This window comes from Eublepharis macularius, chromosome 1 (assembly GCF_028583425.1).
Source record: "Eublepharis macularius isolate TG4126 chromosome 1, MPM_Emac_v1.0, whole genome shotgun sequence".
In the NCBI taxonomy this organism is placed as follows: Eukaryota; Metazoa; Chordata; class Lepidosauria; order Squamata; family Eublepharidae; genus Eublepharis; species Eublepharis macularius.
The window spans coordinates 135,635,789-135,662,441 of NC_072790.1; the positions used below are offsets into that span (position 1 = coordinate 135,635,789).

Sequence of the window (26,653 nt, forward strand, 5' to 3'; positions counted from 1 at the left end):
GAGGATTCTTCTATGACTCTGACCATTGGGCTTTTCCTCACTATGGTACACTTCCTGGGGCTTGGAATATGTTTCCTGTTCTAGGCTCCCATGGTCTACTGTCCGTAGTCCTGGCCCTGACACCAGAGAGGAGGAATGGGGAGAATGTGAGGGTATAAATGAATGAATGAACATTTTACTAGTTAAAAATATTGGCACTAATGTTCAGAACAGCATCTCCCTCCATATGAGAAGTAGCTTTTATTTACTGATAAAAGCTCTGTAAGGCATACCTTAAACAGACCTCTAAATAGATATCTTTTCTTATTACAATGAAGATCCCAATAAAGGCAGTAATGGAAGACTCAAATGAAGTAGGCACAGGACAAATGCATGGGGACTAAACTACATTATTAAAAATCTTTATTTAGGTTTGGTCAGTACAGGTAAGATAATATTGGAGTCACAGAGCAATATGCATTAACAGGATACAACAGTTCTTAAACTGAGTAACTATGCACACAAAATTCTTAAACATTCGGTCACCTAAAGAACACACAGATGCGTGGTGCCAAAACTGGAACACAAACTACTACAGGACTCCTTCACCAAGTTCTTTTTAGTTATAAAACTACTGTACTGGGCAAACATGGCAATCATTAACCCACAACTATTATGACAACTTTAGAGTGTTATAACAGTATGGGTAAAGAATGCCTTTACACAGCACAAGTTCTAGATATACACAAATTTGTACAGACATCATTTTGTTATACCTGGAAATAAATTCCGTTTTCAACTTCACATTAACTCAAAAAATACCTTGAGCCTACACAAACATCCTTTTAGCAACATTCAACGTAATTGTTAAAATTTCAGAAGTGGCAGAGGTATTGAAGCAAAAAACCACAAAGGCAGAATTGTGACATATATGCACTAATTTGAACAGTTCTGGACAGTTTCTTCTCCCAATTTTAACGACACTATATAAAAACGTTGCAGAAAAAATGTTACAAAACTGAACCCTGTACATTTACATTTGAGTCCAAACCATTCTGAACATGACGAGACCCCGCAGTTCTGTTACCTTTCACACTGACTGTTTTCTCCTCCTGAGGATCATGATTGGAGTCTGTGTCATTTGAATGGTGAGTTAGAGAATTCTCACTACCAGTGGGAGAGTCTACACTTTCGTACCCAGTACTTAGTTGATTTATATAGCTACCAGATCCTCTGCCAGTTCTATCTTCAGAGTGGTTGGAAAGCTTATTACCATTGCTTGGTGAGGGTGGAAAATCATCCTCTGTTCCACTTCCCTCTCTATAAAAACCAGACCCAGATGTCCTCTGATGGGAAGAGCTGCCATTGCTTGGTCCATTAGCCAGACGACTGCAGTCTTTGCCCATGGCCTCTCCCTGATCTGTTGGTTCAGAATTCGGAGTCCTGCTGGTACCTGGGGCTGAGATTTGTGACTGCTGCTGCTGGTACTGAACCAACTGCTGGCGAGTCTCCTTCAGTTGCTGCTGTAAGACTAGAATGGTACTCTGCATACCTTCTACTTCCTCATCGAGCTGGATGATGAAATCATTCAGTTCTACATGGAGAAAACACATTTGGAGGACACACTTAATAGCTCATATTTGTATCACATGGTCACTCACCTCCACATACTTAAGAACAACATTCTTGGACTCATATGATAAGGTCTATTTCTCTCACAACTTTGATGCAGCGTTCTTAAGAAGATTCATCGTGTTTATTTACCGTGAAGAGTCCTGCTGCTAGGACATCACAACTAATGACTGGGCAGAGAAGATGCAATACATACAAAGGGTAAAAGAACACAACCCAACAGGAAAAAATACTGTATCCTTCCCCTTCTAGGAGCAAAAGAATTATACTCCAAATCAGAAGGGCCTCTGCAAATCCACATGTAAGGAATTTTGTTCCTGGGCCTGAATCTGATAAATTATCTATCACCACAATAAAGTCAGAAAACATGAAGGCAGTGCCTACAAAATCTGCTGGGAAGAACATTTGTGACCTGCATGATTACGTGTCTCTTCTAGTTATTCTCCTACACCGTATACTGTTACAGCTCATAATTCTTGTATGACTTCTAAAAAACTCTTCACGTATTGAATTTGGAATAAGGTATGCAACAATATGAACAGCTGCACATATTGATCTACATGCAAATCTTTTCATCGTGGAAACTGTTTCTATGGCTTCGGCAGAATCCTTTGCTTTAGTACAAGGAAATGCAAGGTGCAGGTGCTCTTAATCATTTTAACAACTTCACTATAATGCAAATAATTTGGGACAGAAGCAGCTCAGGGACTGCCTGTTAACAAGACAAGCTTGCATGCATAACAAGATCATCTGGAAAGGCCTTATTTTATGCCCCACTACCTTCACAGGTTTGGTAGGCAATTAAATGGAAAGGGACTTCTTGACAGTGGTAGAGGTTAAAGAGTTTTCCATTCCTTAGGCAGAATATCTATTAGTCTTCCCCGGTTTATTAAAGGCTACTTTGAAAGCACTTTTTATGGTGATATAGTTAACTTGCTGCTTTCCTGTTATAAATGCTGTGGACATATGTGTGTAGTTTGTTTTATTCTGCTTACTTTCTTCCATTTTAAAAATGAACACTCTTATGTATTTTAGATGGCTGTACACTGGATATGGTGGGTGTGGCATTTTTAAAGTAACTGTATTTTGTAAATTGCTGGGGGTGGTAGAGTCTTATAAACCAAGAATGCGTTGTTAAACAAGTATAAAACTCACATGCAATTCCTATTGTCAATAACAAAGATCTAATTTTTTCAGAAACTCTGAAACCATGGGGGAGTTACTTCCCCCCTTTGAAGGGGAAAAAACCCTCAGTATTTCTGGGAAGAATTTAAATATATTCAGTACTTTCTCATCAACAACAATAACAATAACTGCGCGTATATACCGCTCTTCTAGACAGATGAGTGTCTCACCCAGAGCAGTGAACATGTTAGTGTTATTATTATCCCCACAATACAGCTGGGGCTGAGAAGAGTGGCCACCTACTGAGCTCAAGACAGTAGTGGGATTCAAACCAGCAGTGCTGATTCGCAGCTGAACCACTTAATCACTGTGCTACAGCAGCTCTACAAGCCTGAACTTATTTTATATAAAATGCATCATTTATAATTTAGTGCAGAGTTGTATTAATGACTTTTAAAAACAAAATGCATTCATTTTCTATGAGCCAAAGTGCAAATGTACCCAATACTAAAAAGTGCTACAAATTGCTGCTCTAGATACCTTAATTCGTGCCATTTGAGAGTTAAGAAAAATATGTTGAAAATAAAGAACAGACATTTTTTTTATCAAATCTAAATACGTTATTAGGACAGGCAGTGTCTCACAATAAGAATAGCAGTGTATTTAGATAAGGAGTTAAACTATCATGTTAAGAACACTGAACACTTCAGTAGTTTATCATACATGTTATAGCATATGACTTGTGGGCAGAGAAATCACGTCTAAACAACTTGAAAATGCTGTGTTTATCCACAGTATATACAAGAATCTAATGTTGTAGACTAAGATTGTGTTCCATGAAATCCTCATACTATGTATTTTCTGTGAATAAAACACCTTGTCTTAACATTTCAGTTTTTTCCCCATCAGCCTTTACAACTTTATTCAATACCAACGAAGCAATGTAGGGCTCTTTGGCAGATTTCAGACAGCCCCCAAGTATAAAAAAGCACTAACAGTACATTAACCATTAGCCATCACTAATCAAAGTAAATTTGTATAGCTGCAGTGGTCAGAAACGAAGAAAGGGTATAACAGAGAACAGAGATGTTTTAAACAGGTTTGATTCTCAAGTACCCTTCAGACTTATGGTCAAAACACACCTTGCAGATATTCTCTGTACAAAATAACTGACTTGTTCAATGTTTTTGGACCCAACATACATGAAAATTCTAACAGAGACCATTTGGACTTTTACTTAATCTCTTACAGACCAATAATCCTGCAACATCTAGGGTCACAAACAATGAAAGGAAAGACCTGTCCAAAGAGCAATTTTCCATGAAAAGCTTTCAATGTAATGACTAAAGCAAATTCTCTCCCCAAGCTGCTGGTGTTAGAGGAAAATTTCTGTGAGCTGTAGTATATAGCAGCTGGAATACAGCATTTTATCAAATATCTGGATGTCTTTACTGTAATCATGCAACAATATAAAATCCAGCACAATATTCAAAGGCAAGCACAAGTGCAACACTCACTTTAATGCTGTATGGATAATTTCTGTGTGTGTCCTTTTAGGTAATGTAAATGGCTTTTAAAAATAAAAACAGAACTAGGATACAGTAGAATTTACCAACCAAATAGTGATGAGGTTCGAGAGAGCTACTGTAGATACCCAAAGGCTTGCCTTGCTTCAATAGGATTTTTACATATTTTTCCCCATTTGAAAAGCAGGCCCATTTTATATCATAACTAGCAACAAAGCCCGTTGTGGGGAAAAATACAAGGTCTAGAAAGGGCATTACCACCTGCTCTGCACCTGATCCTGGCTGGGTGAGGGGGGGGGGGGTATTGCCTCCTTCTCCACCACTGATCCTGGCCAGGGGAGGGGGGGCAGGCATTGCCTCCTAATCCACTTCTGATCCCGGCTGGAATGGGGGGAGGTAATTGCCACCATTCCCTGCCCAATTGCTGCCAGATGAAGGCGGGAGAGATGGGCTGCCTTGCTGAGTCTTCCCACCATGGTAGTGCCCACTGGAGGCATACCAAGATAAAAGATGAGCCGTCAAGTAATATGGCTTGCCTTTTATATAATAGGACTAGTTTGATACCCATGCTTCACTATAGTATTTAACTACTTTAAATCCAGTTATAATACTTATGGGTATGTAACATTTTTTGGTTTGTGGTTTTGTTTGTTTTTTTAGGTGGTTTTGTAGAGTAATAGCATAGTACCAACTGTCTCTGGGGGGAGGGGGATGAGATCTAGAATGTAGTGAACCCCAATCAGCCTGCATATGCAAATGATCTTGAAAGGCTGGCCAAATCAGGGAAGAGTGGCCGAGCTGGTAGTGGGCAGGAGTGGAAGGAGGCAGCAGCCTGCCAATCACACAGGGAAGCTGTATCCCTTTGGGAAAACACACTTGACCCCTTTTTACCCCCTACGGGGTGAGTTTCTTAAAATCCCTTCTTAGTGGGTGTTTACATCATGAAAGGAACATTCTCCCCAAATTTCATGTTTCTAGGTCCAGGGGTTTGGGATGGAACGTTGATCAGTCAGGACACTTGTCTTTATAGATTACACCGTTTTAAATGCTTTTTGCTGTGTAGCAATGGAAAGTGCTGTTCAAGTAAGTAATATATACAAAGCACCCTTGGACTAACAGTAATTTATGTATTTAAAAACATTTCTATACCACTTTTCTAGTATTCATCATAAAAATAATCTTAAATACACATTTATTTCACTATTAAAAAGTAGGGACCTACAATTCTAAAAAGCTCAAGCTAAATATTAAAAAGAATAAACTGCAACAATTAAACTAAACCAACCAAAGGAAGATTAAAATTCAAAACTTTCTCAGCTGTTGAACCTAAATTGCTGAACTCTCTCCATCAGAAGTCATAACTAGCATCACTTTTACTGGCCCCCTGGCACAAATCTAACAAATATTTGTTCCAGAAGGGAAATAGTTGTTAAATTCTCTGGTATAAAAACAGAAATTTGAATTTAAGTGATTAATTTTAGTTATTATTTTCATTTTTACTGTTATTTATTTCTAGTTTTTTTCATAACCTGCCCTGGAATATTTTATGATTTAAAGAAAGCTCAGTGGGGAATAACAAAAACAATACTCAAACAAAAGCAGAATAAACTTAAATGTGCTTCAATGTAGAGGTGCCAAGCAGCTCTGAAACGAGTTAAAGAAACAAGGCACTATTAATAAGGCAGCTGAGTTAGTCACTACCTGCCCCACCTCAGAAGGAGGGGTACCCAGAGAAGAGCACCTTCCTTTTGAATGCTAGCCAGTTTGTTTTACATGTCAACAGCAAATTATAAATTTATCACAGTAAGGAACAAGTACTTTGTCAGCAGTGTGTATTTATTTTGCGCTGCTCATTTAGGATTTTGCAGAATACAGCAATAGAGTACTATACCCCACCCCCCAGAATGTTTATAAAGAATACTGGTATCATAACATGAGCTAGTGAAGCCTACACAAAGACAATTCTCTATTTTCTTTAAAAAAATCCCTTACCATCCTGACTGCTTTTAAGCTCTTCACTATATTTCTTCTGTAAAGCCAACTCTGCCTCAAGTTGTGCTATACGTCCTTGGGACAGCTGCCTTCCAAGCTCTTGATTCTCCTGGATAAGCATTCGACACTTCGCCATTAACTTTTTGCCTGTTTGGCTGTAAAGGAAAGAGCCATCTATCACAAAACGAAGACAAAATTCTCTTATCTCCCTTGTTAAAATCACTCACTGAGAATGGTATTTCTGCAAGTCTCCTAGCAAAGAATCTTACACAAGATCTTCTGGCCTCATTTGATGAAACTGAAAGACAAGTTCTTCTGTTGAATATTTAAGTGATCAATGCATTAATTGTGATCAAATGATCACTGCAATTCTAAATAAGCATTAGGTAATTTTTCAAACTAAGTTGAGCTCCCACAAAAAGGGGGAGGGGAGGGGAAGAGGTCTCTTTGGATATGGTTGCATTTTCTGGCTTGTGTGTACTGAAAAAAGTGGATAGCTGTGTTGGACTGCAGTAGAACAGCAGTATTTGAAACCAGTGGCATCTTAGAGACCAACAAGCTTTCCTATAAGCTTTCAAGTGTCAGAGCTCCTTTCTTCAAATAAGACAAATGAGCAGGAGAGCTGAGAAAACCTCTGCCTGAGACCATGAAAACCCACTGCCAGTCAGAATAAACAATGCTAGGTTAGATGTACCAACATTATCTGAAGAAGGGAGCTCTCTGACGCTTGACAGTTTATAACCTGAAAATCTTGTTGGTCTCTAAAGTACCACTGGACTCAAATCCTGTGGGGGAAAAACATTTCACATGAATAACCAGGATCCTAATCATGACGACTACTAAAATATGCACATAATCCCATGACTTCAATGTTACAACACATGGAAGGGCTTTACTAACTACACAACAATAGCTGGTCTACCTAAACATAATTAGGACAAGAGCAGCAAAAATTTAGGAAGGTATGCATTAAGTGCTGAGTACCACTAGGAAAATAAAGGGGTACACAATTCAGTCTCTTCCTGTATTGCATGCTTCCTTAATCCTTTCTCCTCCCACTCTCAATGATCCATAACATATATTGGCCCTATATCAAGCATGTTGCAAAATATCCTGTCAACTTTTGATATGCTATTATCTGTCTGCATCTGACTTGCATACACCCAGCACCCCAATCCTTCCCAGTCTACCCCTCACACCCAGAAAACGCTGCCAACCAGCAGAAGTGGGTCCAGGGAAGAATGGACTACTGTATACATGTAAGTGCAGGACAGCTTGGACTTACCAGGAATGGCTACGGACACTGCAGTACACTTGACAAACGGCCAGTAAGGTAGAGTTACTTTGTGCTAAGACTATACTCATTGTCTTGGGCATTATATAAGTAATTCCTACTTAATGTACCACTTGTAATTACTGTGATGGGTAGTTTCTGTCTTTTTATGTAGGGGACTACAAAAAAAATTACAAACATTTAAGGCCATGTGTAAACTTTGTGTATGTGTGCATGCACACGTGTTATACAACCTGTTCTGATCAAGATAAGGAAGCTGTTCAAATTCCATATTAACATACTTCCCATATTTTGTCGAAGGCTTTCACGGCCGGAGAACGATGGTTGTTGTGGATTTTCCGGGCTGTATTGCCGTGGTCTTGGCATTGTAGTTCCTGACGTTTTGCCAGCAGCTGTGGCTGGCATCTTCAGAGGTGTAGCACCAAAAGACTGTGACACTGAGAGATCTCTGTCTTTTGGTGCTACACCTCTGAAGATGCCAGCCACAGCTGCTGGCGAAACGTCAGGAACTACAATACCAAGACCATGGCAATACAGCCCGGAAATTCCACAACAACCATCTTCCCATATTTTGTTGAGCAAATTACACATGCGTAACTATTTCATATTTTAAAATTAAGTTTCAAACATATGACTTGGCATTCAACATAAGATGGCAGAAGTAGAGTACAAGTTTTCCATACTGAAGATACCAGATTCAATCCCCAGCAGGCTGTGCAGGAGTGCTGGGAAAACCTCCACATGAAACCTTGGAAACCCACTGCCATTCAGAATAGACAATGTTTGGTTAGCTGTACCAATAGTCTGATGTAGTACAAGGCAGCTTTGTACATTCAAATATTCCTTAAAGTTGTGTTCTAGCTAGGGGATGGAATAGCAACTAGATTTCTACCCCCTTCTGAGGCTTCATAATGCAAGGAAGATACCCCCTCTCACTGAAGGAATGTACGCAAATTCAGTTTCAGAATTTACATTAAACAACATTGAGGCAAGCTTAAATCACACTATTAAAAGTTTGAGACATAAATTTGATGACTGTCACAACAAAATATCAGAACGAGACTAAGTACTTGGCAATATTTGTCTCATTTATTCTGCTTTTTATCAATTTCCCCTTTAAAATGCTCTTCTGAAGTTGGGATACCATTTATTTTACCCATTTTTCCTGGGTATAGAACTATGTTCTTGAGGCTTAACCATATAGACTCCTTATAATCAAGGCTATAGAATTATACTTGTTTTCCTTGAGAAATCCTTGTTTCTTGCAAACCTATGAGTACCTATCAAAAAGCATAGGCAGACAGATAATGGTTTCACCACTCAATTCTCAACATTTTGACTGTACATAGAAGACATCTGAATTTTTTTTCCTGCACATAACAGACAGGGCTACTTTGTGCAAGGAGTTTTTTCTTTATCTATCACTTACATATAGGAAAGCTAACTATACACCATAATGTGTACCAAATGCACATCTATTTTACTGCAGAAACATGGAACCCACTGCAAATCACAGCTTCTGAATACATGTAAATGTGGTAACATACAAATGAGCATTTGTTACATGCTGTGGCATATACACTTTTTTTCAGTATTAACCAGATATTCATGAAGAAAGATGCTTGGAGTTAGCGCTTGAAGCCTATGGCTGACACCCAGTTAATAAGACTTACAGTGCTAACTCAGTGAATTTTCTTTTTTATTTATTCTGTTTGAACAGCCAGGACCCATGATATGTAATACACTTTTTAAAATACTTTCCTAATTTTGCCATGTGTCATAAAACATGGCTGTCTGTGTAGCCCACTTGGGCTCAGAACAGTACTATCGTTGGATCTTGGTCAATGGCCCCCAAGAATTTCTCCATTATTAGAATACCCATTTTGTATTTTTCAAGCCTTCTTAGATATGGATGTTAAGGCTCCCTTACAAAAGCAGAAGCCTTATTTTACTGTATGAAGGAGGGGAAGGGGTCCCTGATTTTTGCCATTCCCCTTCCTATTGCAGCTTCTGCCGCTACCTTTGATACCATTGCTTAAGAGTCCCCCGACCCTCAGGTGTGATTTCTTAGGGACAGGGGTACAGGTGGAGGCAAAAAGCCCTGTTCTGTTCATATAGCTTTCAAAATTTATTGGAACTAAGTCTGACACACACACTTTAAATTGTTGTTTCAAATTCACCAAATATTTGTAGCACCTAATGACCAAGAAACTACTTCTTGTATATTAAGTTATAGCATTAAATAGATGATAGAGGCAAGAATAACAACTATATAGAAGTTAGAGCTACAGTACCATACTGCTGTGTAAATACTTACCTATTTAACAAACCCAAATATATAGATACTAGAAATATTTCAAAATATTTACTATTAAGTAATTAATGTCCATGGTTCTATTAAAAACAGTTAGATACTACATATGATGTCTGACAGCTGCAAGACCTTATAAACTTAGTATCTTCCCACTGCAATTAAGAGATGTGTCAACAAGGACAATGAAATACAATAATTTAAATAGTTGAAATAATAGTAGGATTTTGAGCACAGACTGGCAAAGACATCAACCCACAAAAAGTGTTACGTAAACACAAGATTTTTACCTTATGACACTCTAGAGTCACTTTAATAGAATGGAAGAGTGCACAAGCACTTTCAAATATGTTAGAAACACTGTGGCAACACACAGAAATGAATGATTTACGGGCAATATATTATGAAAGGGAAACCATTTTGGGGTCCTTCAAAAACGTAGCTAACTGTGCAATGTGAGGCAGTGTAATGTAAGGCAAATCAAATATCTAAGGGGATGTAATTTCATACTAAATCTGATTTTTCAATTAGTGGAGATTTTTGCTATGTATGTCAAAGACTCGTTTGAGATTAGTAAATAGTATTGATTTCTAAAAATCCAAGTAGAAATTTGTTCGCAGATATTTTGTGTTCAACTAGACATGAGTTACTCTCAGATAAAACACCATGTTTAGAACCTAAACACATTTTGTTACCATTCCTTATTAAAACATGGAATCATTTGGTTAACTTGGACTTCACAAATAATCTGTACAACATACCACAATTAACAGAGACCTATGAAGAATGATTTTCTGATAATACATTCAATAAGTTTTACAAAGTCAATTGCAACATACCAAGATACTTTGTTTTCTATTTTTACTGTGAATGTCTTACCTCTGTTTGATGCTAGATCTTTAAAATATTCTTCTACACCATCACACCAAAGCAGCTTTCAGACAATATTTTTATGAATTATGTAACGTTTTCTTTTGATGTATACCAAATGATAAAAAGGATTTATATACCACCACATTTTGTATGTGGCAATGATGATCTAAAACAGAGCTAAAATTTACTTCAAAGTAGCTTAAAAATAGATCAGATGTAATGAATACTGTATCTCGAATAGAAGAACAAGGTAACGATTTTTGCTCTTTTGAGATTTTATCTTCTATTAAATGACATTGAATTTTAAACCTATGGACACTGGCTAAGATACACAAATACTATGCCAGTCCAAACAATGTAAAAGTTCTTGCCACCCTAAGCTGTCCCACAGTACTATTCCTGGAATAATTTGGGACTAAAAAGCAAGAGGCACCAGGAGGTATCATATCTTCTGAACTGATGCCAACCAGCAAGATGCTTACAATTGGCTTCAACAGGACAAGATTTACCTGTTGTCAATGCTTTTAGATTCATATCCCACAAAACTTCACATACAGTAGTATAACTGGCAGTAGTCCCTGCACTATGCATTATAACTATTTCAAGACATGTGATATAGAAGTGCAAAATAAAAGTCAGATATACAATGGATTGCAAAAAAACCCCACACCAGCAATGACAGGAGCTGCCACTATAGTGGCAGCAATGACAGGAGCTGTACTTCTATAGTCTACGTGTATTTCCTCAGGATAAAATGATAAATGGAAGTTAAAAAATCACAACTTTTAAAAAAATATATGCTAGTTGTGACCAAGCATGTCTATATCAAAGTAAAAGATGTAGTTAAATTGCAATTAAACGTTTGTACAGTACTAAACTTATGAATTCACATTTTGCCAGCCATCCACAGAACATTTTGTTATTAAAAACCATAACAAGGTTCACTAAAGTCCTATAAAACCCAAAGGCTAATAAAACCAACACTGACTGTTTGCATGTTTTCATACCTATTCAAAGCTGATTACCAAATGTATCTTTAAACAAAATTCACCTCATTGAGTTTTGACCCAGCAGTTCAGTGAACAATGAGGAAGTCCACAGTCTTAATGGCAAAACTGACTTAATCAGTCTCTAAGTCACTAGGTTTAGTGTTAAGAGCGAAGTATATTCCATTTTTAGGTTTTACTTGAATTTGACATGATCAATTCATGATTTAAAATCTCTAGGTTCTCCTCCAAACTGTCTGTAGACATAGTGTGCCACAGACTTTAGACTTCTGCTTCTCTCTCTATTTTCTTCAAATAGAACCATTTTGCAAATGTCTACATGTTCTAGAAAGGACACTTTTGAGGTGGCCACTTCTTCAGAATAGTCCGACGCTGTCAGGCCTCTGAAGCAAAGGGGGAGAAAAAAAGCTGAAACACAAGGTTCATCTGGTAAGTTTACATTAAGCATTACAAGCTGGACAGTAAAAGAATGTGGCTTTTGGCTCAAAACGTCTGAGTCTTGGTGTGGAAACGAGTACGTGGTTGTCCCACCAAAGCATTCTCTGTCAGGGAAGTCTTGACTGGGGAGTATGTTTTGTTTACCTATCAGGTGTAAATTTCCAGGCACTCAGTTCATTTTGGGCTTGTTCCAGTTTGTCTTTAGTCTGTTCCAGTTCACCTTTCATTTTTAGGAAAAACAAGTTGATGGCTGGATCCACCATTGTTGATCTCAGTTGAGCAACACTCGGCTGCTGGACTTGCTTGAGGTACTGGATCTGATTCTGCATAAAAAGAAAGAAAAATTATTGTCTGCTTTCATAATACATGAGCCCTTAAAACTACTTTCTCTGACAGCCCCACATTATCTTTCAAATTGTCATACTAGTATTTTTATGAACAAGGAACTGAACTCACAACTGAAAATGAATTTGAAGTTTAATCACTCACTAAGTATGTTCTAGAGAACAGTGCAAACCTCAGTTTGCTTTATCAGTGAATTAAGAGATTGTACAGGACCTCTTAAAGCAATGAAGTCCTAAAACATCCTAACTCCAGTTAGGGTGGTAGGCTCACTACAAATCTTTTTAATGTTGTCCATGGTTTTCATCCTTGCATGCCCACCTGTATAAAAATACAGATGGTTAAATGGATTTCCAAGGAGACAGCTAACCAAATTTTGTGATCTTGGTACTTCAAAACGACTTTAAAAAAAAAATCAATTATTACCTATCTTGATAGAAGGAATGCAAGCAGGGCTAAGAATTCCCTTTAACTCTAACATGCTGACCCCTCAACCCACATCAATATTTACTGCTGTAAAACTCAGCTGGCTAGACAATACGTTAGCCCTAAACTGTGGGTCACAGAGGTATTTCAAGACCCCTGAGTATGAATTCAAAGGCAGCCATTCTGGCATGCAAGAACTTTCTTCTCAAGATCCCTACTGCTGCTGGGAGGCAGAAAGCTCACAGAACAAGGAATATGCTGTTTCTAAATGCAAGACAATAATATAGTATTAGACTTTATGGTGATAAAGAAAAAATGAAAATATAACCCCCAGCACCTCTCTACAAGGTCTATTAAGTAGTTTTCAAGGTTTTATCCCACCCATCCCATTTTCAGCAAGAGCTCCAACAGCTGTTTGTTAATAGACTGTTGCGAGTCACTCTGGATTCTTTGGAATGGAAGGGTGGAATATAAATATAGAATATTGGAGATAAAATCCTGCATAAGAGCTAGTCTGATGGCTAAGTGACTGAGCTGTAAACTAGGAGACTGACTTTTCAGATCTCATCCCTATCACAAATTCACTAAATGGTCTCAAGTAAGCCCATCCCTTTGCATTACAGCCTCAACCTTCAATGTGTTATAATCACATACAGTACAAAATTTTTGTACTACTGAGAGAACACTGAGAATGCTAATGGTAAATTTCATAACTACAAAAAACACCTTATTTCATTTAAGAACCACGTAATATCCTGCCACTACAGACCTCTTCATATTGCCCAGCGCTGTTCCTGGAAGTTCCCTAAACCTTAAGGGCAGTATTTTGGGGGCAAAAGGTTGCAGTGGAAGGGGAGAGGCAGAAAAGTTCCACTCTGCAAGTGGAGCTTCATTCTCAGTATTTTTTATCCATCTCTTGAATACAGGTTGCAGAAAAATCCAAGTACACAATATATCCTGAGCTAGGGCCTGGCATCTGAGAGCCTATTATGCTGAGAATAAAGGCATATAGCTGGAAACACCAGCCTAGCCCCTGAGTACCAATATGCAATAGGGCTCCATGCTAATCAGCAGCAGCAAAGAGAAGCCCAATGATTGACAGTACCATCCACAGCACAATTTCTGCATTTATACAGATGCTCTTACGCAAGCAGCAAGTGGCAATACAAACATACAAAACAATTTCACTTACGGTACACTCTTGCATTTCTTGTTCCTTAGTTGCTAGGCGCATCACCAGGATATTTTCCCTTCTAGCAGATTCTTGCTGCTGCTGCTTCAGCTTTTCTTCAGATTCTCTCAATCCAGTTACATCATTAGCTAGTTTAAATGGAAAAAAATACTAGTATAAGTCTTTCAAGTTGTTAAATCACACTACTTTTTATAAACAAAGAGTCATCAGTAAGTTGGTCAATATTTTGTCCCATGCTCCCAAGCCACTCATGGGAATGCAAGAGAGAAATTTAAAAAGCTCTACAACCACAGCTGGGTGAATGTAGCAGCTTTGAAAGAGGCAACCCTAGAGCTACTTTCTTTTCCCATGTCTCTGTTAAGGAGATATCATTCCCCTTATACAAATGGTGACTCCTGTACTGGTAAAGTTGTGGTTTGTTCTTCCGCTCCTGTCATCATACATAATGTGGCTTGAAGGGCAGTGGAACAGAACAAGTTTTTTCCCCCATTTGCAGGGACTAAATACTCTTCCCTATTTGTAACAAAGGTTTTCTTCCTACAGCAATAGCTACGTCAATCCTACTGTAACAAAAACGACAGAGTTTTGTGACCCCTTAAAAACTGCCACATTTAACATGACCCAACTTCTTAAATGCTTGTCCAATTCATGGTATCCTCAGCTGACCGTCTCACCAACATACGATTCAGATGTTTTATCAACCAAGAATGCTGAATTGTGAAACATAATGCAACGTTAACTTGTATACCAGGCAGGAAACTGAAAAGCAGCTTTAGAGGGCTTCAAAGGCTTTCATTAAAACTACACATTAATAATTGTGACTGAGGTATTCTATATATCCATGTACACATACTCTCCTGAGCAAACAAATATTACTTTTTATCTGGATCCACGCCACTGACTTAGCACCACATTTAGAATGTTTCACACAAACAGATTGATAATTAGGTTCTATCAATATTTCCGCAGGCAAGAATAAACTGTTGAACAAGAAAAGCACCAAAAATGGCTGCTTTTGGAAGTCCAGAATGTTCTAAGGGCCTAGTGAGAGAAGGGAATTTAGCATTTCTACATAACTCCATTTCATTTTGAGTTCAGTCAACAGATTCATACTAATTAAAAATCAAACTTGGACTAGAACTCTCTTAGGTACGTTTAGGAAACTAGCTTATTCACTGCACTGTAGAAGCATCACACAGTTACCTGTTAGTCCTTAATTGTCCACGGTATTAATCCCAAGGCAGACAGGCATGTTTTTGTTGAACTTGTATCGCCAAAGGGATAATTTTGCGATTATGCAAAAGAGCTCAAAATAAACTCAAATCCCAAGGATACAGAGCAGTGTAACCACCTATGTTTCATTACCAATTTATAACATGAAGGTTTGGTGGCTTATGTTTACGCAAGTGAGGCAACTCCATTTTTGATGACCAATGAGGGGAAAAAATTGAACAAAAAAGTCAAAGGACTTAAAAACAAAACAATTGTTTTAACTGTCAACCTCAGCTGCACATGGAACAAGAATTTTTGGCTTTTTAAAGTTTAAACTAAATTGGCTAAGACCACCACAGACTTTTGCTTCATTAATATAGACAGTTACTGCATCCAGCACGAGTTCAATATCAGAGGTCTCTTCTCGATTTGGAAAGTGGGTAATGAACACATTAGGTGGTAAATTATTCTCGTTTAGTTCATAGTCATTAATATGAGAACTAACAATATGAAATGTAGCCATAGTTTCCATTAGGTGGATATTTCATTAAGCTTCATCCACAAGCAGATGTTCTCAAATGTGCCATGCCAGGACTTGAATAATCAAATGGAAATAGTCTAAAAATGATTCAAGGAATATGAACTACTTAGGCTCAGATCCTGTTGTCATTCCATCACCATAACAGCATTTCCATTGGTGGAACAGGAGATGGCCGTCTTTGCTGATTCCCCAATCCTATTACAGACACTCCCCTCAACCCCAAAAGTGTTACACCCTGAGGGAGAATGACAACCAGCTTCCAAAAGCAATTCAAATGGAACCCATCTCTCAAAATTATCTTGCAAGGTACCATCGTTGGTTGCCATAGAAACCTGATAGATATGAAGGGGGTGGAGAAAGAGAAAGAGGGGACACAGGAGGATAAAAGGTGAGGACCACCCACAATTTTAAAAGTAAGCCACAGCAAGGTTAAGAAATACATATTCAAATGCTTTTAAATAAAATGGGCATTAATTGCTTATGACATGCTAGTCTAAACTACACAGGACAGCGACAGAGCTTCAGTATGCTGGACATGCTGATGACCCAGCAATGTCATCAACATGCTCCCCCTGCCCCAAAGATAACATTCCAACCCCTTCATAGACTGTGATTCTACAGTGCCTTCCTAAGCAATTACACCCTTCTAAGCCCACTGAAGTCAATGGACTTAGAAAGGTGTAACATTACATAAAACGGCATTGTAACTGATGTGTGAATCAGCTTGTCGAAGCATAATTAAAAGGTATTTTTTAGAAATCCCTTCTGGAATATACTTATGCACAACTCAACTGCTGACTTCCAGAACCACTTTACAGTCACTTCCATTTCTCATGGAAAGCCTCAAATGTCATGTTACAATTCCCTTCCAACTTACAGTTAAGGTCTGTGTATTTGCCCTCCAGAGCTTGCACATATGCTTCATACTGTTTCCATCTAATGAGAGATTTAAAATGTGTTAAATTTAAATGATTATGGCAAAACTAAAATATACAAGAGATTACCGAAACACATACACATTCATTCTACCAACTTCAATAGATTTACTTCCAATCAATCAATATGTTTTTCAGTTTCTATCTACTGTATAAATTACATTAAGATGTATCAACGCATAAAAACTTCGTAACATTGCTAGCTTTTTCTCTTCACAAAAACATTTTTTCTTAAACCCACACAGTTAGCATGGACAATGGTTAGTTTCCTATTCTACCAATGAAAACAGCTGAAGTATTTCAAATAAGTTAATTAACGGTCTCTATTGGAGTGATCATTTTTTACTTTTTTAAAGCTATTATAGGTGGGATTCAAAACGTACAAAATGTTAACATACAGCCTTCCTCCCCATGCAAAGCAGTATTAGTTGTGTACAGAAATTAATAATACTTATGTGATCATTTATTCAGTTTAGCTTGTCACGATTTAGTCCTTCGGCCAAAAATGTAAAGCAAGGTACATGTGGTTATCTCATTTCATCATCACAATTGACAAAGTACAGTAGGATGAGAAACTGTAAATAAGTAAACTTACAGTGAAATCCTAATCACAGTTACTCCAGTCTAAACCAACGCTTAAGACTGGAGTACCTCTCCTTAGGATTTCACTAATAGTAACAGAGTAGGAAGAGCCCTGTGGCGCAGAGTGGTAAGATGCAGTACTGCAGCCCAAGCTCTGCTCACGACCTGAGCTTGATCCTGGCAGAAGCCAGGATCAAATGGCTGGCTCAAGGTTCACATAGCCCTCCATCCTTCCGAGGTCAGTAAAATGAGTACCCAGTTTCCTGGAAGTAAAGTGTAGATGACTGGGGAAGGCAATGGCAAACCACTCCTTAACAAAAAGTCTGCCAAGAAAACGCCGTGATGTGACATCCCCCCATGGGTCAGTAATGACTTGGTGCTTATACAGGGAACTACCTTTACCTTTTGAACAGAGTAGGAACTTGGGCTTCCCAAGGTCCAATCTAATTAACTAGCTTTGATGCTGTTCCAATAAGCTTACCATTACATACTGCATCCTAAACAACTGTATTATACAATTTTAAGCAAATTTCTGAAATCGGTGATGAAGCAAAGCAGTTCCTATAAAAACGAAGAGGGACTCTCAGTGGGAAGGGAGGTTCACATTCTTTCTGACCTGTTCCCTCATGTCTTACAGCATACAGAAACAGCAAAAAAATTGACGTTTTAAATTCTAAACTTACTTAGTCTAAGTATTTCACGTTATTTTCCCCATTGCCAATAAAAAATGCTATAATCTTATCTCTTCTTGCCTAACATCTCAATTTTAGCAAGCTATGAAGTTACAAAGGTACCCTTTCATTGTTGCTTTAAAAACAGCTTTGCTTCCAGTAGTGAGATGTTATCATGAAGATCGAAATTATTCAGAACGCAACACTGAAAAATAAACTGTGCATAAGTAGAATATGATTATTTTACCTTAAGATCAATTCTTCTCTAGGTAGAACCTTGAAGTCTGTTTCACTGAGGCGAGCCTATAGAACAAAAGTAATCAAGATTTAGTCCTACTTTTATTTATTATTTTAAAAAATACAAGAGGCAAAAATTTTCAATCTCACCTTCTTTGGAAGCGGCTCTTCATTAGTCATCGTGAACTCTGGGGAAAGAAGCAACAAACACTAGGGTAATTCAGCCCTCTTAGTTGCAGTCAACATCTTTGTAACACCAAAAAATATTAACGCTAGATCCTATTTTGTATATACTTGAAATAGCACCTAATGAATTAAATACAATTTATTTCTAAATAAACATGCACAGAATCAGGTTATTTATAATCATTATTAACTTCATTCATTGCCTGCTTTTGTCACTAAGACTCAAGACTTTAGAGAACAGAGGCACAAACAAGCCAACGCAGCAGTACTAGACAAGGTTTATACTAGACATGTAAAAATCACTAAAAATCCACTTAAGTTATACCCCATCCCATATGGCTTTTTATGTCTTACAATTTAGTTCCAGTGAGACCCAGCATTCTGTCAACAATTGAACTGCCATACTTTTCTCAGGATCACAGACCTTAGTAACAACAACCATTCTATTTATATACTGCCTTCAAGACAACTTAACACCCACTCAGAGTGGTTTACAAAGTACGTTATTATTATCCCCACAACAATTACGCTGTAAGGTGGGTAAGGCTGAGAGCGCTCTGGAAGAGCTGTGACTAACCCAAGGTCACTCAGCTGGCTTCAAGCAGAGGAGTCGGGAATCAAACAAGTTCTCCAGATTAGTCCCACCGCTCTTAACCACTACACCAAAATGGCTCTTAGCGAACCCAGAACATGTTATTTTGTTTCTATATAGCTTATGGCCTTTACAAGGAACATGGTTATCACTTATCTTGCTGTTGCTTCACAGATATCTTTTATATCTTGTTCCTGTGTGTTTTTGATCTGCATTATTATTAGTCAAAGCACTCCTTTTCCAGGAGAAAACAATCACTGCTTTGTGCACAGAAAAGCTATATCCAATGAAACAAATTTGTGCTTCATGAGATTCATTGCTGGTATCTCCATTATTGTATGGGAACCATCAGTATCTATTAAACTGAAAACATTAACTTTTCTAAATTTCTCCTCCAGTCTGTCAATAACTTGATGACAGACGCTTATTTGATAACTCTATTCAAAAAACGTTTTGATCACAAAAATAGAACAGTATATAAAATCTTTATGACAACTTAAACTAGCTTGAGAGACACTTGAGGAATTTGAGTTATTACTCACAAAATCAGGTTCAACTATCACACCTTCATACATATAACTTGCACCTTGAGAATCAAAATCTTTCAGGATTCATCAACAAACTATCATCTAGTTTCAAAATAAATTTTAAAGTATACTTAAAACAATGTTGCTTATAATGCTGGTAGCTTTACTCAAGCCAGTTTCTCCAGAGCAAGTGAGCAGTACTTTGTGTCTGTTCCAGTTTGTTTTCAGTGTGCAGATGAACCTTGTATATTTGGAACTTGATGTGACACTAGACATCAATGCAAAAGCAAGTTTCTACATCCATACCTTGAACAACTTCATAAATGCTTAACTATTTAAGGGGAACAGTGGAAAGAATCACATTCATATTTATACTAACTTTTTACTAGGTTATGTTGCCAAGATAAAATTAGCTGCATCAAGATAATTCAAACAAAATAATCTTTTAACATACTTTGTAAACTGCAAAGTTTAGACATATTATTGTATGTGGTTAAGCAAATTTATGCATGGCCAGACATTAAAATATAACTTAAGTGAGATATACTAAATATTTGCTGTCAAGCATTTTAATGCCATATATACCACTCTTTTAACTATCAGTAGGGTTCAATGCAAATTGCAACTGACTGTGCGATGAAGCAGATATCTGACTGTGCTGTCATGAGACCAGATGGATTTTCAGTACTTGATGAAACTGCTTTATCTCACAAATCTTATCTAAGCAGAGTATTCCTCTCCAAAGAGCTGAAAGAGACATAATGGTGACCATTAGTAAACTGTTCAAGCATATAAGTGTTCCAAAACAACGCATTATACATGACATGCTAAATATTGGCCCTTTCTAAGTCATTAACTGGTAGCATGCTTACCGCGAGTGTGAATGGACTGACTTATGTATTAAATGTGTCCCTATGTGACAGGGTGAACAGGGAGTATCTCCACCGATAATTGATCTGTGGTTGCACATCAAGTGCTTTAACCCCCTGGATAAAAGTTTCACTTTATGTAGAGTTATAACACACATTAAACTTATGACTGCACAGCAAAGGCATTATTATTTATTTACAACCAGCCTTTCTCACTGAGACCCAAGACGGATTACACAGTGCAAGTGAAATTTTACAGTTAAATTATACTGTAATGCCTAGCCACACATGAAATAGCTTAACAGCATAAAATTATCAAAATACTGCAGTTTACAAAGTATGCAAGGATGTCTATCATATTATGTTGAGCCTTATACCGGCCAGGTAAAGCTTGAGTTTGCCTTTAACAAACCAGCTAATAATGAAAAAAAAGCAACAACCTAGTCTATCTTTAACATCAAGATGGATCGACACAGTAACGACTGTAACAATAACAATGATGCAAACTGCTTTGGATTACCACTTGGGCCAAATACGGGATATAAGTATCTAGATAAATACATCATGGCTTTTTTTGGCACTCCGCAAAATTACTCGTCGCCTAACCATCTATGCTACGTGCAGCTCAGTCCTAAGCTCGTTTATCCAGAAGCAAGCCCGACTGTGCTCCCACGTAAATACGATCGGATTGTAGTCTACGGATTTATGCACCCTAAACACATAAACTGGCCTACTGAACTGAACTCGATTATTCAAACATCATAATAATATAACTTGTCTTTAAGCCTTTACGGAGCTTATATCTAAGGGGTTTACTGCTTTTACATGATTTTGCAATGCCCTTGTTCACCCACACTTCTGTAAACAAGCATCCCCCCCCCCCCCACTTCCCAGCCCAGCAATGGAGACGAACTGCGTGAAATAAGCCCTACAGAGACTAGCTTGACAACAGGGGAAGGTGCAATCACAAGAAAAGGATGCGCGCGGGCGGGGCAGGGAGATGCGGAGACTCGCACAGCATGGACGCAAACATCGCCACAAAACCAACCACGGCCAATGCCCGACAAAGCGGCGGCCTTCGCCCTCATCTTTAATCCCTCTCGGTTCGGTATCGGCGGGCCTATCGCCTCCCTGGCAGCGGAAGTACGGCGGCCCGCGCGTGAAGAGGTTGCTACTCACCTCCCGCCCGCGGCGACGTCGAGGCTTCGTCTCCTCCACGTACAGAGCCTCTCCCAGCCTGGGGGATTTCTGGCGCATCAATAAAACGGGGCCAGCGATACCTGGCCCAGCGGCAGCCGCCGTCACCACGCTCGCTGCTCACCCGCTCTTTATTTGCTGGTTCGCTGCGCTACAAAATGGCGCCGGAGAAGGAAATGAGGAGCCGCCTCGCCCCTTCCTTGCCTCCCGCCGTGGCCGAGCAAGAAGGCAACAGCCGCGCGCAGCCAACCGCTGACGCTCGCCCAACCACTCTCCACTTTCCTCTCTCTAACCCCACCCTCCGCCCAGCGCGCGCATCTTTCTTTCCCTCACGCACTTACCGGCCCGGCCTGCGAGTAACTGCCTCTGCAGCGGCGGCGGCGGCGCTTGCTCGGCACCGGGACTACTTTCTACACCGACTTTTCACCCCCTCCCCTGTATTCTTTCAGTGTCTGAAGTGTTTTCACCCCTTCCGCGAGATAAGGCTGCGGTTCACGCACGGAGACGAGGAGAGGAAAGCGAATATTTCAGCATGACAGTGGCCGGGGAAGAGGGAAGAGAGAGCAAAAAATGCCCGAGGCATAGAAAACCCTCACACCTCCTAAAGTACGCAGCCGCGGAGTATTATGGGAGGGAGAGAATGGCGGAAGGATTTGCACACCGTTTTCTAACCACCTGCAGGAGTAAGGCAGAGATGAGCGGAAGAAGACGAGAAAGCAAGCGATTGCTAAAACAGAGGGTGTAGCGTTAAGCTTTATGGGCGACGCCTGCTTGCTCCGACCCTCGGTTGGGTCAACATATCGGAGTTAAACTGCAATATCTGTATGTTCTTCGTACTCCCGTCGGGGGTTGACCCAGGTATTAAAAATCAATGAATTTGAGCGCGTGTAACTGCATAAAATCGGCCTGTGTTAAGTAGCACGTGGGGGTTGTATTAGGAGTCCAATCCTAACTATAGTTGAAAACAGGTAACAAAAAAATCAATGAAGTTTCCTTACAAATATTCCTGGGACTGCACGCTAAACCGCCGGAGGTAAATGGAATCTAACCGCTCAATCTAGCAAGCTTTACGGAAGACTGAAGAGTGAGGACAGACAGAATTGGGAAACATTCTGTTTCAATTAAACGTACCACAAGAACTCTCCAACAAAGGGCTGAAAAGAGAAAATAAATTTTAACAGAGACTTTATGGCACTAGCAAATGGATTAAGAATTAGAAAGATTACTAGTCGCTATCAGCAATGATAAAGTACATTTGTACGCTACTCTTCCTCCAGGGAACTCGGTAAACTATGTGGTTGTCTCCCTTGTTCCATTTTATTCTCCTAACAACCTGTGAAGTGAGTTAGATGCAGTGCACTTAGCTCAAATTCATCCAGATAAGTTTCATGGCAAGTGGTGGCCTTTCCAGAAGTGCCTTTTTCTTGGAAACAGAATGCTAAAGCGAGTTGACTTTTAGTCCAATTCAGGAAGGCAGTAATCATATTTGCAGCCCTAGGTATATATGATGTAAGTCCAATTGATTTTAGTGTAGGATAGATGAAATTAATGTTTTTAAAATTTATATTGGAATTTTAAAATAATGTTGTAAATGTTAGAGCATTAAAAATTAAGCATGTCCAACCCATTCAGAACTGAATGGCCCTTATCAAACACAAAAAGAAAAATGCTTTTCCAAGATTATAATTAGAGCACAACAAATTACATTGTCGGGTTGACCATTCTGCTGTGGCCTTCTGGTCCACCTGCTGCTACCATGTTTTGTAATCTGCCTCCCCTACTCCATGATATTTGGAGTGCTAGGATGTATTGTCTGTGAATACTGAAAGCCGCATCTCAGATAATTTGGTTTTAACTTTTGTGTTGTGATTATATATTTTTATCTTATGTATTGTATCCTTTATCAAATTATATTACTTTATTCTGTTGAGACCAGCCCTGAGCCCACTTGTGGGGAGGGCGGGTAAAATCTAATAAATTAAAATATAAAATATTATGGGCTTGATACTGAGAAACTGGCAAGTCAAGTCCTCACAAGTACTGCAGTTCCAGAAGATGCTAACCTGTATATCCTTGGAATTGCTATTGCTCGTCCTCGTCACAGGTCCTCATTAAAATATATCTTATTTTCCTCACCCCAAAATGTTCCATGTGGCTTACAATAAAATATCCGCAAATCACGATATAAAATTAATCTCATAACCAGATTCTTGAAGCAACTCATAAAAATAACACATCAATAAACCATAACTATAATGAAAGATAAACATTTTAAAAAACAACAAAATGAACTATTTAGCCAAGGACCTAGAAAAATTATACCATCTTTACTCAGTGCCTAAAACTGGGCACCAAGCAAATGGATGCAGGGAGGGAATCATAGAGTTGGAAGGGGCCATACGGACCATCTAGTCCAGCCCCCTGCCCAGTGCAGGATCAGCCTAAAGCATCCCTGACAAGTATTCATCCAGCCTCTTCTTGAAAACTGCCAGTGAGGGGGAGCTCACCACCTCCCTAGGCAGCTGATTCCACTTTTGAACTACTCTGACCGTGAAAAAGTTTTTCCTAATATCCAGCCGGTACCTTTGTGCATGTAATTTAAGCCCATTGCTTCGCGTCCTACCCTCTGCTGCCAACTGGAACAGCTCCTTGCCCTCCTCCAAATGACAGCCTTTCAAATATTTAAAGAGAGCAATCATGTCCCCCCTCAACCTCCTCTTCTCCAAACTAAACATTCCCAAGGCCCTTAGCCTTTCATCGTAGGGCTCAATCTCCAGACCCCTGATCATCCTCGTCACTCTCCTCTGCACCCTCTCAATTTTGGCCACATCCTTTTTGAAGTGAGGCCTCCAGAACTGCACACAATACTCCAGGTGTGGCCTGACCAAGGCAGTATAGAGAGGGGCTATGACCTCCTGCGATTTCGACGCTATGGCCCCTTTGATACAACCCAAGATTGAATTAGCCTTTTTTGCCACTGCATCACACTGACTGCTCATATTTAGTTTACAGTCCACTCTTACCCCAAGATCCCTTTCACATATACTACTGCCCAGAAGTGTATCCCCCATCCAGTATTTGTGCTTCCCATTTTTGTGACCGATGTAATACTGTGCACTTGTCTTTGTTGAATTGCATTCTATTCACAGCTGCCCACTTCTCCAGAGTATTCAGGTCTTGTTGAATTTTACTTCTATCTTCTTGGGTGTTTGCTACTCCTCCTAATTTGGTATCATCAGCAAATTTAATGAGCAGCCCTTCCACTCCTTTATCCAGATCATTGATAAAAATATTGAAAAGTACCGGACCCAAAACCGAGCCCTGCGGCACCCTACTAGACACCTCCCTCCAATCTGATGAAATGCCGTTGACCACCACTCTTTGAGTGCAGTCCTCTAACCAGTTCCCTATCCACCGAACTGTCCTATAGTCCAGTCCACAGTCTTCCAGTTTGCCCATCAGAATGTCATGGGGGACCTTATCAAAAGCTTTACTGAAATCCAGATAAATCACGTCAACAGAGTTCCCCCAATCCAGTAAGCTGGTCACTTGTTCAAAGAAGGAAACCAGGTTGGTCTGGCAAGATCTGTTAGGAACAAAACCATGCTGACTTCCCTGGATCACTGAGTGGTCCTTCAGATGCTTACAGATTGATCCCTTTAAAATCTGTTCTAATATCTTCCCAGCAACAGAAGTCAGACTGACCGGCCTGTAGTTTCCCGGATCATCCTTCTTCCCTTTCTTAAAGATTGGGATAAGAAAGGGAAGGAGGATGACCGGGGAAACTACAGGTTGGTTAGTCTGACTTCTGTTGCTGGGAAGATATTAGAACAGATTTTAATCCTTAGACAAAATGCCACTACAGAGAAGGCCTGATATCTGGTGGCCACCCATGTCACCTCTGAAGATGGATACACAACAGAGCCTCAACTATTGGGCAAGTTCATGTAAGAGCAGAAGGTTTTTAAAATACCAGGATACTTAAAGCTTTGAAGGTAAGATTCAGCAAGCTGAATTGAGTTTGGAAATGAACCACCAGGCAGTGAAGTTCCTTCAGTGCAATCAACAAGTTCGCAGCTGTATTCTGAATTAACTGAAGTGTCCAAAAAGTCTTCAAGGTATCTCCAAGTAGAGCACATTGCCCTAAACTTTACCAGAAAGAAAAAAAACATGAGAATAATGCTGCTTTCACTCACACTGAATAATGCACTTTCAATGCACCTTATTGATCATTTGCAACTGGATTTTCCTGTTTCATACAGTAAAATCCAGTTGCTAAGTTGAAAGTACATTATGTAGCATGCGTGAAAGCAGCCAGTCATGACATACAGCAGAAATCATCCGAAGGCAAAAGAAAATATGTATTTCTTTACTTGGCACTAACAACAAAAGCACCAGATAAGATTTCTTTAGATACAGTGTTGTGAATGAGTCCTTATATACATTTGAGCAGAAGTAAGTTCCACTGAGTTCAGTGGGATTCACTTATATGTAGGGCTGCCAACTGCCTTAAGGGAAAAAATATCCTTTTAATAGAAGCTTAATGGGATGTGGGAGCCCCGTGGCGCAGAGTCGTAAACTGCAGTACTGCAGTCCAAGCTCTACTCATGACCTGAGTTCGATCTTGGTGGAAGCCGGGTTCAGGTAACCGGCTCAAGGTTGACTCAGCCTTCTATCCTTCCGAGGTTGGTAAAATGAGTACCTAGTTTCCTTGTGGTAAAGTGTAGATGGCTGGAGAAGGCAATGGCAAACCACCTTGTGACAAAAAGTCTGCCAAGAAAACGTCGTGATGCGACATCCCCCATGGGTCAGTAATGCCTCGGTGCTTGCACAGGGAACTGACTACCTTTATCTTTTTTTAATGGGATGTTATTTACCATATGATAATACCTCCATTCCATGGGCATGGGAAAATCTTCAGTTGCCCATTTCCATATATTGAGCCTCTATTAAAGGAACAGGGCACT

At 39.3% G+C, this 26,653-nt stretch overlaps 1 protein-coding gene across 2 annotated transcripts; it reads right to left on the minus strand.

The window, feature by feature from the left end:
* Positions 1–385: 385 nt before the first annotated feature.
* Positions 386–22,312, minus strand: WTAP (WT1 associated protein). 2 transcript variants are annotated; one of them, XM_054970080.1, is made up of 9 exons: positions 22,028–22,312; positions 21,669–21,837; positions 18,466–18,503; positions 18,326–18,381; positions 16,768–16,826; positions 14,138–14,265; positions 12,322–12,500; positions 6,255–6,409; positions 386–1,573 (listed from the first exon to the last, which is right to left on the minus strand). In XM_054970080.1, the coding sequence occupies exons 3-9, from the start codon at positions 18,493–18,495 to the stop codon at positions 990–992; spliced, it is 1,191 nt and encodes a 396-aa protein (XP_054826055.1). In that variant the 5' UTR covers positions 18,496–18,503; positions 21,669–21,837; positions 22,028–22,312; the 3' UTR covers positions 386–989. The 2 variants fall into 2 exon arrangements, with proteins under 2 accessions (XP_054826055.1, XP_054826062.1); XM_054970087.1 differs by lacking the exons at positions 21,669–21,837; positions 22,028–22,312 and adding an exon at positions 20,251–20,294.
* Positions 22,313–26,653: the final 4,341 nt, after the last annotated feature.

What these genes read in the sequence shown, in the direction of transcription:
- WTAP (XM_054970080.1), bottom strand. Translation starts at nt 18,495, where the DNA reads ATGACTAATGAAGAGCCGCTTCCAAAGAAG. An exon ending in AAGAGCCGCTTCCAAAGAAG is followed by an intron (nt 18,382 to 18,465) that starts GTGAGATTGAAA and finishes TTTGTTCTATAG; the next exon opens with GCTCGCCTCAGTGAAACAGA. An exon ending in CAAATACACAGACCTTAACT is followed by an intron (nt 14,266 to 16,767) that starts GTAAGTTGGAAG and finishes CATTTAAACTAG; the next exon opens with CTAATGATGTAACTGGATTG.